This window comes from Lampetra planeri, chromosome 5 (genome assembly GCF_965212315.1).
Source record: "Lampetra planeri chromosome 5, kcLamPlan1.2.h2, whole genome shotgun sequence".
In the NCBI taxonomy this organism is placed as follows: domain Eukaryota; kingdom Metazoa; phylum Chordata; class Hyperoartia; order Petromyzontiformes; family Petromyzontidae; genus Lampetra; species Lampetra planeri.
In genome coordinates this window covers 15,288,254-15,304,964 of record NC_136111.1, presented here as the reverse complement: position 1 = coordinate 15,304,964, position 16,711 = coordinate 15,288,254, and the positions used below count along the sequence as shown (strand labels likewise).

General features: G+C 45.9%; 1 protein-coding gene across 4 annotated transcripts in view; it reads right to left on the bottom strand.

The window, feature by feature from the left end:
* Positions 1–16,711, bottom strand: part of LOC144718986 (tyrosine-protein kinase HCK-like) — a 50,500-nt gene that overhangs the window by 22,489 nt on the left and 11,300 nt on the right. For all 4 annotated transcript variants that reach the window (XM_078594669.1, XM_078594668.1, XM_078594671.1 and 1 more), the window contains exons 3-6: positions 13,698–13,749; positions 5,327–5,417; positions 2,830–2,928; positions 1,644–1,747 (exon numbers count right to left, since the gene is read on the bottom strand). In XM_078594669.1, the coding sequence (XP_078450795.1) occupies positions 1,644–1,747; positions 2,830–2,928; positions 5,327–5,417; positions 13,698–13,749 (346 nt within the window). The remainder of the gene's footprint in view (positions 1–1,643; positions 1,748–2,829; positions 2,929–5,326; positions 5,418–13,697; positions 13,750–16,711) is intronic.

The window sequence follows — 16,711 nt, the reverse complement described above, 5'->3', positions numbered from 1 at the left end:
GCACGATGTTCCGACGTTTCGCTCCAAGTGCCGGGAACATCTTCCTAACAAAGCTCCCGGGGGCACATGGAACGAAACGTCGGACTTCGTGATGCGGTTACAACCCCCGAAAACACACCGGAGAGGTAAACACCGTCGCGTTACGGTAATGGAAAAAATTCAACCGAACGCGTAGCCGGTGTACAGCCGGACTGCTCCAGTGCTGCAGCCGTCAAACGGTGTCACGACGTCGCTGCGGTGACACACAGGGGGGCTTCAGCTCTGGGTCTATTCGGGTAATGGGTCACTCGGGACATTTCCCTTCCGTTGGCTGTGCTGAAAGGAAGCGTGGCATCAAATTTAGAGGAGCATCACAAATGTGTCTTCGGATCAGCCAATCAAGCACAATCGGTAAATTTGACAGTAATCGGATTAAACTTCTTTTGCCCACGTCGTTATTAATTTGTAACCAATTTGATGCCGTTTTCTTTTAGCCCAATTGCACGCAGCCACGAAACACAACGCACTCTCTCCAAATGCCCTCACGCATGCGGAATCCTACCTCCCGAGCCGCGGGAAACCACCTGCCCCGCCGTGTTGTTTTGTTTACACATTGGAATTTGTTTTGCTGATTTGCTGTACTTATATAATCCCAACTCTCCCCTTGAAAAATAAACTCAATTTGGCAATGTAGATTAAAAAATAAAATAAAACGTACGGGCCTCTTGTCACTCAATTGCCATTAGCATGTTTTTGTCGTGGACAATGTCTAACCACGCTGTACCACACTGGTGAATATGGATCAATGAAGGTGGGGGGGGGTTCCTAGCACCGGTCACAGATATCGCTCACCACTCACACGAGCCGCTGGCCCATAGTGCAGTGCGCAAAGCGCTCCAAACACCGCACCTTCACCCCTTGCCCGGTTAGACGGTGCCAAAGGTCATCCCACGGCTGTCTATTTATCGATGGGAGAAAAAGGTGGGGGGGGGGGGAGGCCCTCGCCAAGCAGTGGACAGTTGCAGACTGCCGGCGGTGGCGAGATGAACCTCATGGCGGGAACCTTGGGTCCCGAATAAACGGAAGTCAAAATGGTAATTAATTTATTTTTGGCGACTCCGTCCCACCGCGAACATTACATTTGCAGAGGCAGACCACGTATTAGATGCAAGTTGAAGTAAATATGAATGACACTGAACATAGTATTGAACATAAAGTCTTGATATTATTTTCATCTCGCCGCAATGGCAAGATGTTAACTACCTCGCCTGGTATGCAGGAGGTCGTGGGCTCTATTCCGACCCTGAAGCCTGCTGTATGTGTGGAGTTTGCGTGTCTATCGGCCCGTCGTCGTGTTCATTTTTCTCCGAGTCCTCCGGTTTTCCCCATCCACATTTAGAATGAACGTGCGTTGAGAGTGTTTGGCTGCTATAAATTTCCACATGGTCAGCCACTTCGTTGAGCAATCGTTTGTGGCCAGATCGCTTCTGAAGAAAAAAAAGCTAAACAGCTCAGTGTGCCTTACATACTGGCAAAATAAAAAAAGAATAAGCAACGAGGAAGTGTGTATTATCTAGGGGAGTTGAGTACTCAGTGTCGATGTTTGTGGAGGGAGGGAGTGAATGTAGGTGGTGCAGCGGGGTGCCAGGGGAGGGGGCAGTTGCCTTTGTTGGACTCGCTGTCCCTTAGCAGGTAAGCGCCGATGCTGTTCCCCGGCGCCAGCAGCAACCGCTCGCCCTCCTTGCGACTCACACCCGAGAAGAACCACCTACGTACGGACGTGTAGGCCACGGGGAAGGGAGTAGGGGTGGAGGGGAGCGGGGAAGTGAGACGCGTACAGGGTAGGGACGAACGTCAACATCGCCTCTCGTCCAGCATCTCGTTTATAACTCAAATCGGTAGTGGCACCGCGTGACCCCAAGCTGCCAGTGTTGTTATGCCGCTCGTGTTAGCCATGCAGCAAGCGCGTCATTTCGAATAACAATTAATGATTATTATTATTACGTAGGGAATTCAACAGAGGCAGTAGCATCAGTAGCAGCGATTCACTCAGCCTCGCATGAAGCCACAGAGTGGCTCTCTCACACTCGGATCTGTAAGTGGCTAATTCACTCAGCCATATGCAACCAGACAAATTATCCTCATGTGAAATTATCCTTTCCAAAAATAATGATAATCAGTACGAGCTCTAATGGGGCCACTGGCGCTCTACCGCTACGGTGGCTGTGTCTGTCGTTGTCAATTCGAGGCAATGGATGGATCATGAACGTTGTACAGTTCAATCTTCTCTCTCTCTCTCTCTTCACCTTGTGCAAAGGGGCACTGTTGCATGCTCCCTGTTGTTCACTCAGTTATTTGATTACGTTGTGACTCGCAGATGGCAGTGAGGTGGTGTTTGCCGAGCTGATAATGAAATCAATTCAAAATATTTCGCCCCCGTTCTCCTGCTAGAATCTTGCAAAGGGGGAGATTTTTTTCTGACAATTTCTTTTGGTGAACCGCTCATCTTTTGCACCACTTTTGAATTCTCAAATTAGAAGCATAATGGCGGACACATCATCCATCAATAAGTCAAGAGCAGTACGACGATGATAGATGCACGTTAAAGGTGACTCGTGCCTTATCACATATCAATCACAGCCTGTTCCGCTCTCCTCAGACTGTTGTATTTGCATGGCATTTAATACCAGTGACTTCAGACAGAGCTGAACCAGCCCAGCCACATACCTGGACTTCATGCGTCTGTACCCCCCAGCCCCCCCCGTGTAATGTAAGCGCCAGGTGATTGTCCAGCGCGTGCGTGCGAAACGCCGCACCGCGTGCGTGTGAACACAAAAACAAGTTGCTCACTCCTCAGTCTCCAGTGAGTTGGCTTTGGCCACGTAATTGCTGGGAATGTATCCTTTCTGACTGCCGTCCATCAGCTCCGCCATCCACCACTCGCCACGCCTGCCACACAGAGACAAAACATCATTCTAGATTTGAAGCTTTCGTGACTGCAAGGATTCATATTCTTAGGTTTTTTCGGTAAAGTCACGTAGGTAAAAAAATAAAATTAATAAAAGTAAAATAAAATAAAAATCACGACGTTTCGGAGGCAACACAAGCTTCCGTCGGTTCCACCTGAAGACGGAAGCTTGTGTTGCCTCCGAAACGTCGTGATTTTTATTTTATTTTACTTTTATTAATTTTAATTTTAATTTTTTACCAACGTGACTTTACCGAAAAAACCTAAGAATATAAAAGATAATTCCCCCACCATGCATAGCCGACATAGACCGTCGGGACAAGCGTTGTCAGCGAGGCCAGAAAATTCCAGAACCACGCCCGGTCCGCCTTCGTCTCTCCACGCCGCTGACGCCTTCCGTACCCGTTACTCATCTGAGGATGTCGGCTTGAGGGAGGAAACTCAGGGCCGGCGGCTTAGATAACAGCACTGACGTGGGGGCCGTGAGCGGGAATCGAACCCGGCTCTCCGCCGGGTTCGTGGCACGGCCGCACGTCTAGAACGGCGACCCTTGCCGCACGCGTCCTTTGCGGGATGACCCCAAAAAGAAAGGACATTGGAGGGAGCCGGAGTGAGCCACCTCCACGCGCCCCCGACTCAAGGCTGGGGCTGGGCCAAGAGTGACACTGAGAGAGGCTTCGCTCTGCAGGGCAACGATTGTGTGTGGGTTTTTTTGTTGTTGTGCGTATGTGTACATTAGCCTAATGTACACGGACACTGACACGCGTCAAGCTTAAGCAAGCCAAAACGCCCGCTCCTATCACTCCCAAGGTCCTCGAAAAGGAATTGGATCAATCGCGACTTGTTTTAAAACACTGCAGTAACCACGGTGGTCATTTTAGCTCCAGTAACTGTAATTGAGTGATTTGGCAGCCGGCTTGGGTTTGAGCAACGACCCTCTCGTACTGTAAAATACAGCCAACGCTTTCATCTGCGGCTTAGATAATACAGGCAGACAAAGATCCCCCGTGTAGCCTTTAGCAGACTGTTGGGGCAAGTGCTGTTAGCGAGCACCTCTGAAAGCCGGCACTGTGGCACACGTGGGGATGGGTGGTCAATGCCACATCCGGCCGCCTTTGTGTCCCCAGTGGTGATGTTTACACAATGCATTAGGTGCTCATTTGAGGCCGAGTCAACCTACGAAGAGGCCCAGGACCGGTTAACAAAAAATTCGCCACTGTTATTGGTCGTGAGTGGGAATGGAACTGGGCAGCGGGGTTTGTGGTGCTTGCTCCCTCCACATCTGTGTGCACACACACAGCACGCACATGCACACATGCAGATGTGCACATGCACACACGCACATACGCAGACGTGCACACACACACACAGCACGCACATGCACACCCGCAGACGTGCACATGCACACACACAGCACACACATGCACACACACAGCACACACACAGCACGCACATGCACACACGCAGCACGCACATGCACACACACAGCACGCACATGCACACACGCAGCACGCACACAGCACGCACACACACACAGCACGCACATGCACACACGCAGACGTGCACATGCACACACGCACACATGCACACACGCAGACGTGTGCACACACAGTCCGGTGTGGTGGCGCGCGCCCAGCCTGTGATCCCAGGATCGTGGAGTTAAGGGGTGGGCAGATCACGATCTTTAAAACTCCCAAACCCACCGGGTTGCGAGGTGGCCGTCACATAGCCGGCGCGATGATGATAGTACAGCATTGAACCGAACCATGCAAAGCGTTGTGTGTTATCCCCTTGCACACGTGGGGCGTGTTCTCTGCATACTCCAGTTTCCTCCAACATGAAAACAAACACTCCCCAATGAAATTGGCCAAACGTCCCAAAAATAACAGGATCCTCCTGATAAACAAAGGTATTGAGTATCAGTTTGAGGTTTCCTTGGATAAACAGAAGAAACTATATTTACCTCATCATTAATAACAACAACATTCTCATTCATAACGATTGGTTTAACCGTGAAGACTTAACATAATTTCAATGTCGCGCGGTTTGAAATCACAACAAAGCATATCATCATAATCACTGTGCAATTGTTTGCACTGTAATAATTAATTGTTTGTCCTGTAATAATTTATTGTTGCACTCGTTTAAATAAAGTGGTGCCGAAGGTTGCACTTCCACAACGAGCAAATGCACTCTGCTCTACAATTTCCCCGCACATCTCCGATTCAACATACGTGCAACATACGTGTAACATACGCACACTGCGTGTGCATCGCTTTAATTCAGTGTGGCGAGGTGGAGGTGCGTTAGAGTGCTCGTGGTGTTTCTATCGGTTTGGGTGCCTGGTTGCCGACGTAGGAGAACAATGCTCCGACTTACTCCTCGATGATTCGCATTTTATCTCCTTTCTTGAAGCCCATGTCGTCCGGGTTCAGCTGCTCGAAGTCATATAAGGCCACCACGAGGTCAACTGCGAATGATAAAACCGCAAACGTCAGCACTGCTGGATGTGATCTTATATACATTTACAAAGCGCCTTATTCCAAGGCGCTTTTCCGCAACTACAAAATTGTGCATAAGATGATAGTGAGTTGAGATATAGAGCGGGGTTATGTAACGTGGTGTAGTTATGGTGACAGGAGGACAGGCGGGAGAGGTTAATGGGATCTCTTGCAGAGCAGTACCACCCCCCACCCCTGGCTTCATGTTAGACAATTGCCCATGGAAGTGGACATCACAGAACAACTTGTAAGATATGTTGAAGTGACATTTGGTCTACAGAGTATGGAACGGCAATAAATGCGTTTTTTTAATAACCCTGTTACGTGTTTATAATTAATCAGCATTAGTAGCTTTAACACGTTGTCCTTTATGACCAATATTATGATTCATAATAGATTTTGGGGCCAAATCGCGTGAGAACAATGTGTGTCTTATACCCTCCTCCACTCGACAAGGCCAATTCACAAAGTTGTCACGTGAACAAACGTGCCAATCTATTACTGCTTCGATTTAAAGCTTTCGTGACTGCAGGAATTCATCTTCTTGGTTCTTTCGGTAAAGTCACGTAGAATGGAAATAATAAAAGAATAAAAATAAAACATAATAAAATAATTCACTATGGGAACCTCATTTGCCAGTTAAAATATGATAATTGGTTCTTTACCCTTCTATCTGGCAACAAAACTGACACCTTTTTACAAGGAGTCATGTTTGCATAGACCGCAATACCTGCAGTCATAATACAAACAAAAGAACATAACTCTGATAATGTGCACTGTCCTTGAAGTTGATTGGTCCACACCCGAGACAGCTTTCCTTAGAGCCTAGTCTCATATGGGTTGGACCAGATGACGCCAAAAGGCGCACAACTCAAGGACAATGCACCATCAGAGTATGAGAGCTCGGGGCAAGCATCTACACTATGGGAACCTCATTTGCCAGTTAAAATATGATAATTGGTTCTTTACCCTTCTATCTGGCAACAAAACTGACACCTTTTTACAAGGAGTCATGTTTGCATAGACCGCAATACCTGCAGTCATAATACAAACAAAAGAACATAACTCTGATAATGTGCACTGTCCTTGAAGTTGATTGGTCCACACCCGAGACAGCTTTCCTTAGAGCCTAGTCTCATATGGGTTGGACCAGATGACGCCAAAAGGCGCACAACTCAAGGACAATGCACCATCAGAGTATGAGAGCTCGGGGCAAGCATCTACACTATGGGAACCTCATTTGCCAGTTAAAATATGATAATTGGTTCTTTACCCTTCTATCTGGCAACAAAACTGACACCTTTTTACAAGGAGTCATGTTTGCATAGACCGCAATACCTGCAGTCATAATACAAACAAAAGAACATAACTCTGATAATGTGCACTGTCCTTGAAGTTGATTGGTCCACACCCGAGACAGCTTTCCTTAGAGCCTAGTCTCATATGGGTTGGACCAGATGACGCCAAAAGGCGCACAACTCAAGGACAATGCACCATCAGAGTATGAGAGCTCGGGGCAAGCATCTACACTATGGGAACCTCATTTGCCAGTTAAAATATGATAATTGGTTCTTTACCCTTCTATCTGGCAACAAAACTGACACCTTTTTACAAGGAGTCATGTTTGCATAGACCGCAATACCTGCAGTCATAATACAAACAAAAGAACATAACTCTGATAATGTGCACTGTCCTTGAAGTTGATTGGTCCACACCCGAGACAGCTTTCCTTAGAGCCTAGTCTCATATGGGTTGGACCAGATGACGCCAAAAGGCGCACAACTCAAGGACAATGCACCATCAGAGTATGAGAGCTCGGGGCAAGCATCTACACTATGGGAACCTCATTTGCCAGTTAAAATATGATAATTGGTTCTTTACCCTTCTATCTGGCAACAAAACTGACACCTTTTTACAAGGAGTCATGTTTGCATAGACCGCAATACCTGCAGTCATAATACAAACAAAAGAACATAACTCTGATAATGTGCACTGTCCTTGAAGTTGATTGGTCCACACCCGAGACAGCTTTCCTTAGAGCCTAGTCTCATATGGGTTGGACCAGATGACGCCAAAAGGCGCACAACTCAAGGACAATGCACCATCAGAGTATGAGAGCTCGGGGCAAGCATCTACACTATGGGAACCTCATTTGCCAGTTAAAATATGATAATTGGTTCTTTACCCTTCTATCTGGCAACAAAACTGACACCTTTTTACAAGGAGTCATGTTTGCATAGACCGCAATACCTGCAGTCATAATACAAACAAAAGAACATAACTCTGATAATGTGCACTGTCCTTGAAGTTGATTGGTCCACACCCGAGACAGCTTTCCTTAGAGCCTAGTCTCATATGGGTTGGACCAGATGACGCCAAAAGGCGCACAACTCAAGGACAATGCACCATCAGAGTATGAGAGCTCGGGGCAAGCATCTACACTATGGGAACCTCATTTGCCAGTTAAAATATGATAATTGGTTCTTTACCCTTCTATCTGGCAACAAAACTGACACCTTTTTACAAGGAGTCATGTTTGCATAGACCGCAATACCTGCAGTCATAATACAAACAAAAGAACATAACTCTGATAATGTGCACTGTCCTTGAAGTTGATTGGTCCACACCCGAGACAGCTTTCCTTAGAGCCTAGTCTCATATGGGTTGGACCAGATGACGCCAAAAGGCGCACAACTCAAGGACAATGCACCATCAGAGTATGAGAGCTCGGGGCAAGCATCTACACTATGGGAACCTCATTTGCCAGTTAAAATATGATAATTGGTTCTTTACCCTTCTATCTGGCAACAAAACTGACACCTTTTTACAAGGAGTCATGTTTGCATAGACCGCAATACCTGCAGTCATAATACAAACAAAAGAACATAACTCTGATAATGTGCACTGTCCTTGAAGTTGATTGGTCCACACCCGAGACAGCTTTCCTTAGAGCCTAATCTCATATGGGTTGGACCAGATGACGCCAAAAGGCGCACAACTCAAGGACAATGCACCATCAGAGTATGAGAGCTCGGGGCAAGCATCTACACTATGGGAACCTCATTTGCCAGTTAAAATATGATAATTGGTTCTTTACCCTTCTATCTGGCAACAAAACTGACACCTTTTTACAAGGAGTCATGTTTGCATAGACCGCAATACCTGCAGTCATAATACAAACAAAAGAACATAACTCTGATAATGTGCACTGTCCTTGAAGTTGATTGGTCCACACCCGAGACAGCTTTCCTTAGAGCCTAGTCTCATATGGGTTGGACCAGATGACGCCAAAAGGCGCACAACTCAAGGACAATGCACCATCAGAGTATGAGAGCTCGGGGCAAGCATCTACACTATGGGAACCTCATTTGCCAGTTAAAATATGATAATTGGTTCTTTACCCTTCTATCTGGCAACAAAACTGACACCTTTTTACAAGGAGTCATGTTTGCATAGACCGCAATACCTGCAGTCATAATACAAACAAAAGAACATAACTCTGATAATGTGCACTGTCCTTGAAGTTGATTGGTCCACACCCGAGACAGCTTTCCTTAGAGCCTAGTCTCATATGGGTTGGACCAGATGACGCCAAAAGGCGCACAACTCAAGGACAATGCACCATCAGAGTATGAGAGCTCGGGGCAAGCATCTACACTATGGGAACCTCATTTGCCAGTTAAAATATGATAATTGGTTCTTTACCCTTCTATCTGGCAACAAAACTGACACCTTTTTACAAGGAGTCATGTTTGCATAGACCGCAATACCTGCAGTCATAATACAAACAAAAGAACATAACTCTGATAATGTGCACTGTCCTTGAAGTTGATTGGTCCACACCCGAGACAGCTTTCCTTAGAGCCTAGTCTCATATGGGTTGGACCAGATGACGCCAAAAGGCGCACAACTCAAGGACAATGCACCATCAGAGTATGAGAGCTCGGGGCAAGCATCTACACTATGGGAACCTCATTTGCCAGTTAAAATATGATAATTGGTTCTTTACCCTTCTATCTGGCAACAAAACTGACACCTTTTTACAAGGAGTCATGTTTGCATAGACCGCAATACCTGCAGTCATAATACAAACAAAAGAACATAACTCTGATAATGTGCACTGTCCTTGAAGTTGATTGGTCCACACCCGAGACAGCTTTCCTTAGAGCCTAGTCTCATATGGGTTGGACCAGATGACGCCAAAAGGCGCACAACTCAAGGACAATGCACCATCAGAGTATGAGAGCTCGGGGCAAGCATCTACACTATGGGAACCTCATTTGCCAGTTAAAATATGATAATTGGTTCTTTACCCTTCTATCTGGCAACAAAACTGACACCTTTTTACAAGGAGTCATGTTTGCATAGACCGCAATACCTGCAGTCATAATACAAACAAAAGAACATAACTCTGATAATGTGCACTGTCCTTGAAGTTGATTGGTCCACACCCGAGACAGCTTTCCTTAGAGCTTGTTGCCAGATAGAAGGGTAAAGAACCAATTATCATATTTTAACTGGCAAATGAGGTTCCCATAGTGTAGATGCTTGCCCCGAGCTCTCATACTCTGATGGTGCATTGTCCTTGAGTTGTGCGCCTTTTGGCGTCATCTGGTCCAACCCATATGAGACTAGGCTCTAAGGAAAGCTGTCTCGGGTGTGGACCAATCAACTTCAAGGACAGTGCACATTATCAGAGTTATGTTCTTTTGTTTGTATTATGACTGCAGGTATTGCGGTCTATGCAAACATGACTCCTTGTAAAAAGGTGTCAGTTTTGTTGCCAGATAGAAGGGTAAAGAACCAATTATCATATTTTAACTGGCAAATGAGGTTCCCATAGTGTAGATGCTTGCCCCGAGCTCTCATACTCTGATGGTGCATTGTCCTTGAGTTGTGCGCCTTTTGGCGTCATCTGGTCCAACCCATATGAGACTAGGCTCTAAGGAAAGCTGTCTCGGGTGTGGACCAATCAACTTCAAGGACAGTGCACATTATCAGAGTTATGTTCTTTTGTTTGTATTATGACTGCAGGTATTGCGGTCTATGCAAACATGACTCCTTGTAAAAAGGTGTCAGTTTTGTTGCCAGATAGAAGGGTAAAGAACCAATTATCATATTTTAACTGGCAAATGAGGTTCCCATAGTGTAGATGCTTGCCCCGAGCTCTCATACTCTGATGGTGCATTGTCCTTGAGTTGTGCGCCTTTTGGCGTCATCTGGTCCAACCCATATGAGACTAGGCTCTAAGGAAAGCTGTCTCGGGTGTGGACCAATCAACTTCAAGGACAGTGCACATTATCAGAGTTATGTTCTTTTGTTTGTATTATGACTGCAGGTATTGCGGTCTATGCAAACATGACTCCTTGTAAAAAGGTGTCAGTTTTGTTGCCAGATAGAAGGGTAAAGAACCAATTATCATATTTTAACTGGCAAATGAGGTTCCCATAGTGTAGATGCTTGCCCCGAGCTCTCATACTCTGATGGTGCATTGTCCTTGAGTTGTGCGCCTTTTGGCGTCATCTGGTCCAACCCATATGAGACTAGGCTCTAAGGAAAGCTGTCTCGGGTGTGGACCAATCAACTTCAAGGACAGTGCACATTATCAGAGTTATGTTCTTTTGTTTGTATTATGACTGCAGGTATTGCGGTCTATGCAAACATGACTCCTTGTAAAAAGGTGTCAGTTTTGTTGCCAGATAGAAGGGTAAAGAACCAATTATCATATTTTAACTGGCAAATGAGGTTCCCATAGTGTAGATGCTTGCCCCGAGCTCTCATACTCTGATGGTGCATTGTCCTTGAGTTGTGCGCCTTTTGGCGTCATCTGGTCCAACCCATATGAGACTAGGCTCTAAGGAAAGCTGTCTCGGGTGTGGACCAATCAACTTCAAGGACAGTGCACATTATCAGAGTTATGTTCTTTTGTTTGTATTATGACTGCAGGTATTGCGGTCTATGCAAACATGACTCCTTGTAAAAAGGTGTCAGTTTTGTTGCCAGATAGAAGGGTAAAGAACCAATTATCATATTTTAACTGGCAAATGAGGTTCCCATAGTGTAGATGCTTGCCCCGAGCTCTCATACTCTGATGGTGCATTGTCCTTGAGTTGTGCGCCTTTTGGCGTCATCTGGTCCAACCCATATGAGACTAGGCTCTAAGGAAAGCTGTCTCGGGTGTGGACCAATCAACTTCAAGGACAGTGCACATTATCAGAGTTATGTTCTTTTGTTTGTATTATGACTGCAGGTATTGCGGTCTATGCAAACATGACTCCTTGTAAAAAGGTGTCAGTTTTGTTGCCAGATAGAAGGGTAAAGAACCAATTATCATATTTTAACTGGCAAATGAGGTTCCCATAGTGTAGATGCTTGCCCCGAGCTCTCATACTCTGATGGTGCATTGTCCTTGAGTTGTGCGCCTTTTGGCGTCATCTGGTCCAACCCATATGAGACTAGGCTCTAAGGAAAGCTGTCTCGGGTGTGGACCAATCAACTTCAAGGACAGTGCACATTATCAGAGTTATGTTCTTTTGTTTGTATTATGACTGCAGGTATTGCGGTCTATGCAAACATGACTCCTTGTAAAAAGGTGTCAGTTTTGTTGCCAGATAGAAGGGTAAAGAACCAATTATCATATTTTAACTGGCAAATGAGGTTCCCATAGTGTAGATGCTTGCCCCGAGCTCTCATACTCTGATGGTGCATTGTCCTTGAGTTGTGCGCCTTTTGGCGTCATCTGGTCCAACCCATATGAGACTAGGCTCTAAGGAAAGCTGTCTCGGGTGTGGACCAATCAACTTCAAGGACAGTGCACATTATCAGAGTTATGTTCTTTTGTTTGTATTATGACTGCAGGTATTGCGGTCTATGCAAACATGACTCCTTGTAAAAAGGTGTCAGTTTTGTTGCCAGATAGAAGGGTAAAGAACCAATTATCATATTTTAACTGGCAAATGAGGTTCCCATAGTGTAGATGCTTGCCCCGAGCTCTCATACTCTGATGGTGCATTGTCCTTGAGTTGTGCGCCTTTTGGCGTCATCTGGTCCAACCCATATGAGACTAGGCTCTAAGGAAAGCTGTCTCGGGTGTGGACCAATCAACTTCAAGGACAGTGCACATTATCAGAGTTATGTTCTTTTGTTTGTATTATGACTGCAGGTATTGCGGTCTATGCAAACATGACTCCTTGTAAAAAGGTGTCAGTTTTGTTGCCAGATAGAAGGGTAAAGAACCAATTATCATATTTTAACTGGCAAATGAGGTTCCCATAGTGTAGATGCTTGCCCCGAGCTCTCATACTCTGATGGTGCATTGTCCTTGAGTTGTGCGCCTTTTGGCGTCATCTGGTCCAACCCATATGAGACTAGGCTCTAAGGAAAGCTGTCTCGGGTGTGGACCAATCAACTTCAAGGACAGTGCACATTATCAGAGTTATGTTCTTTTGTTTGTATTATGACTGCAGGTATTGCGGTCTATGCAAACATGACTCCTTGTAAAAAGGTGTCAGTTTTGTTGCCAGATAGAAGGGTAAAGAACCAATTATAATAAAATAATTCTCACGACGTTTCGGCCACAACACAAGCAGCCGTCCTCAGGTGGAGAACAGGGGCTTGTCATTCAGACGCTGTCTCCCCGACAGACCTGGTCTTCACCTGAGGACGGCGTTGTGGCAGAAACGTCGTGAGAATTATTTTATTATGTTTTATTTTTTTTATTTTATTATTTCCATTCTACGTGACTTTACCGAAAGAACCGAGAAGAAAAAAATCTATTACTGCTTCAGCAGCGCCACCGGTGTGTTATCGTTAGAGAGAAATCCACAGCTTTGAACAATTTGGTGCGGATGTTTCGCTGGAAGTTACAACCAGCACCATCAGGAAGTTGCCTGAATTGTGAGAACTGTTGCAATCATACGTGATAATTACTCATTGACAGCAAGGTAAAAGTGGTGTCCCTCCCTCTGCTGATGCTTCACCAAGTAAATGATTGTCTTCAACAAGGTTAATAACACCTTCAAAGTAAAGGCTCTTGGGCCACATGCCGCACAAAACTTGCACTGCCCTGAATTGGACTGTGTGTCAATCAGTGAATCCGTGACGAAAGTCCCACTGGAATCGACGACCGGTTCCCGACACTCGGAATCAGCGACCGATTCTGTAAAGGGTTTACTGGCTTCATCGTTAAAACAAACCAAGTTGTAACTTTACGGAATTTGACGGGAAGAAAGAGATTAAACGGCACGTACCTGGAGGCTCACGCATCCCTGGGAGAGTGACGTCCACGATAGACTGTGCCTTCTGAAACGAAAGTCCACAGAACGGTCACAGTCTGCTTCACAGCTGGTTAGTTGATACACAATCGTCACTGTGGAATTTTGCAAAACCATAGCAAAATTTTCTTAACGCTTTAAAATCTACATTGAGAATGTATCCACTGCAAGTGATTAGACTCCACCCCCACCCACCCCACCCATCCCGCACCTTAAAGACCCTGGAAGTTGGTATCTTATAGATCGTTTAATTATTAATGTAGGGTCCTATTTAATAGGCTTGGCATTTCGGGACTGCCCTCCACCGCTACCTAAGGAAGTTGCTGGTTCAACGTCTGTTACACACACCGGTTGCTTACGGAAATCTTAAATAAATAAACCGACGAGGGCTGTTTGACCGCCAAAAAATAAAATGACACTTTGCTCCCCCAGCCAAAAGATTTTTCCGGACCAATGTTTTCCACCAGCTTTTGTTGAGGCAGGCGGACTTTAACATTGTTTTCACTTCTCTAAGTCTCATCGGCAGGGAATGACCTTGTGTATGTATGGAAAACGTCGAACTTATTTCGCACCATACGTAGCCAACCGTGCTCGTCGGAGGTGCGGGGGAAGGTAAACAAACTAAACACAAAAAACAGTTCCGAAGAAATGATTCATAATAAAGGTTTTTTTGTTGTTAGATCGCGTAAATATAAATGTGTCGTTAACCCGACACCACCATACACAGCTAATTATAGGTTTTAATGTAAACAAAACGTGCCAATTAGTTACTACTTCAACATTTACAATTTGGGAACGACGTATTGCTGGTAATTACATCCAGCATCATCGGGCAATTTTGCCATAATTGTCGTAATTGTAAATGTTGTGGATTTACTCTCCAACACACTGTCTGGAGGAGTAACGAATTGGCACGCATTGTTTACATGACAAACCTTACTAATCGGCTATGTCGGGTGGTGGCGGGTCAACGACACATTTATACTTTGTGATCTAATAAAAATAACTTTATTATGAATAATATTGCTCGTGAAAGCCGAAGTGTAAAAAAGAAAAATGAGTTTTCAATCTGTTAGATGTCATTGCCTGGTTGTCTTGTGTTATATGCAAGAGCACTCCGTGAACACTGAGGGCCTCTATTCAAGTGCAGTAAAGGGACATTAAAATAATGTTTACGCGTTATCTTAATGCGGACCCATTCTCGGCCTTTTATCATTCATCTGTCCCTGCTTGCCAACAGCGAGGGCCTTTCCTAAAATGCTGAAAATACTGCAAAGCACACTGTCTTAATGAAGTCGGTCATGATATAACAAACAAATAAGCCTATGAATCTTGGCCAATTTTTTTGTTATAACCGTTACGTTCACCACTGCTTGATCGCGCTGTACAGCTCTCCGATGTGTTTTTCGGTTATAGCGCGTGACATACATCACGATGTCTGACGTTTCACTCCACAGGCTGGGAATTAAGTTTCTGAGGAAGCCGAACAACAACGCGAAACAATCCGACAAACACATCGGAGAACTATGTATGTTCACGACTTGAAACTTGTGTACATAAAGTAGAAGACTTTGGTATTTAAATAAATCCTGCTGGGAAGAAAAACCACGCGTCCAAAAGGCCCAGAGGTTGGTGCACGTGAGTGTAACTTCAATGCACTTGTGGCGACAGAACGACTCCTTGTCTCTTGATTGTTTTAGTATCCACAACTCTCCAAGGCAGCAACATTAACACATTCCTGCTGCGGAGGGAGCTGGTAGGAACGTTGGGTTGCTCGGTCAATGGGCAGGGTCAACGGCGGCGTGGTGTATTCCGCAAATATGCCCGACTGTGAGGGCGGGCACAAGCCGGCGTGAGTAGGTTAAACGTTGAGTTTTATAAGGGAACCACGGGGTGAGCAGCCCCTCCCCACCCAGCCCCACCCCTCACACCCCCCAACCCAGCCCCACCTTCCCCACCCAGCCCCTCCCCACCCTCCCCTCCCCACCCAGCCCCACTCCACCCTCCCCACCCAGCCCCTCCCCACCCAGCCCCTCCCTGCTAGACGGACACAATAATTCCCTGTGGGCTGGTGTAACCAGGAGGTTCCTACCAGTATAACGATCTTACTCAGATGTTACCAGACACTGCCTTGTCCTACTTGGGGCAGACAAAAGCTCACAAGAGATCAATAAAGCATCGCGATGATATTAAACCGACAAGATGTTCGGTATTAATTATTCACCAGCACACACTTTAGAGACGTATTAATGTGCATAACGTATGACGTGAGTAACAATTTTTTTTTCTACAATTGAACGGCGCGGTCGCAGCATTAACGAGGCTTTTCAATCAGCAAATATGTTAAAGGGAAAACGATCCACGTGTGCACGATTTGTCACCGGGAAACGAGAGCACTTAAAACATTACGGCGACAGTCTCGGAATGATCCTGCAACTCACGAAATTAGACCAGCTCATCGCCCCCACCCAGTAACGTAAACGTTTCATAACCCGCACCCATAAATGAGAACACATCATCTCGATTCTGTACTTCCAATCCCTTCGATGGCTTGCGATCCAATCCTCAATCAACACCGTCTCCAAGATCCAACATACAGCCACGCCTATTTACCTCTCCCCTGTCATCTCACTCTACTCCTTCCACGCACTCACCTACCTTTCCCCTCTCACCTCACTCTACTCCCCTCCATTCATTCTCCTACCTCTCCCCAATCACCTCACTCTACTCCTTCCACACACTCACCTACCTCTCCCCTCTCACCTCACTCTACTCCTTCCACGCACTCACCTGCCTCCCCCCTCATCTCACTCGACTCCCCTCCATACACTCACCTACCTCTCATCTCACTATACTCCTTCCACGCACTCTCCTACCTCTCCCCTCTCACCTCACTCTACTCCCCTCCATACATTCTCCTACCTCTCCCCTCTCTCCTCACTCTACTCCTTCCACGCACTCACCTACCTCTCTCCTCTCTCCTCACTCTA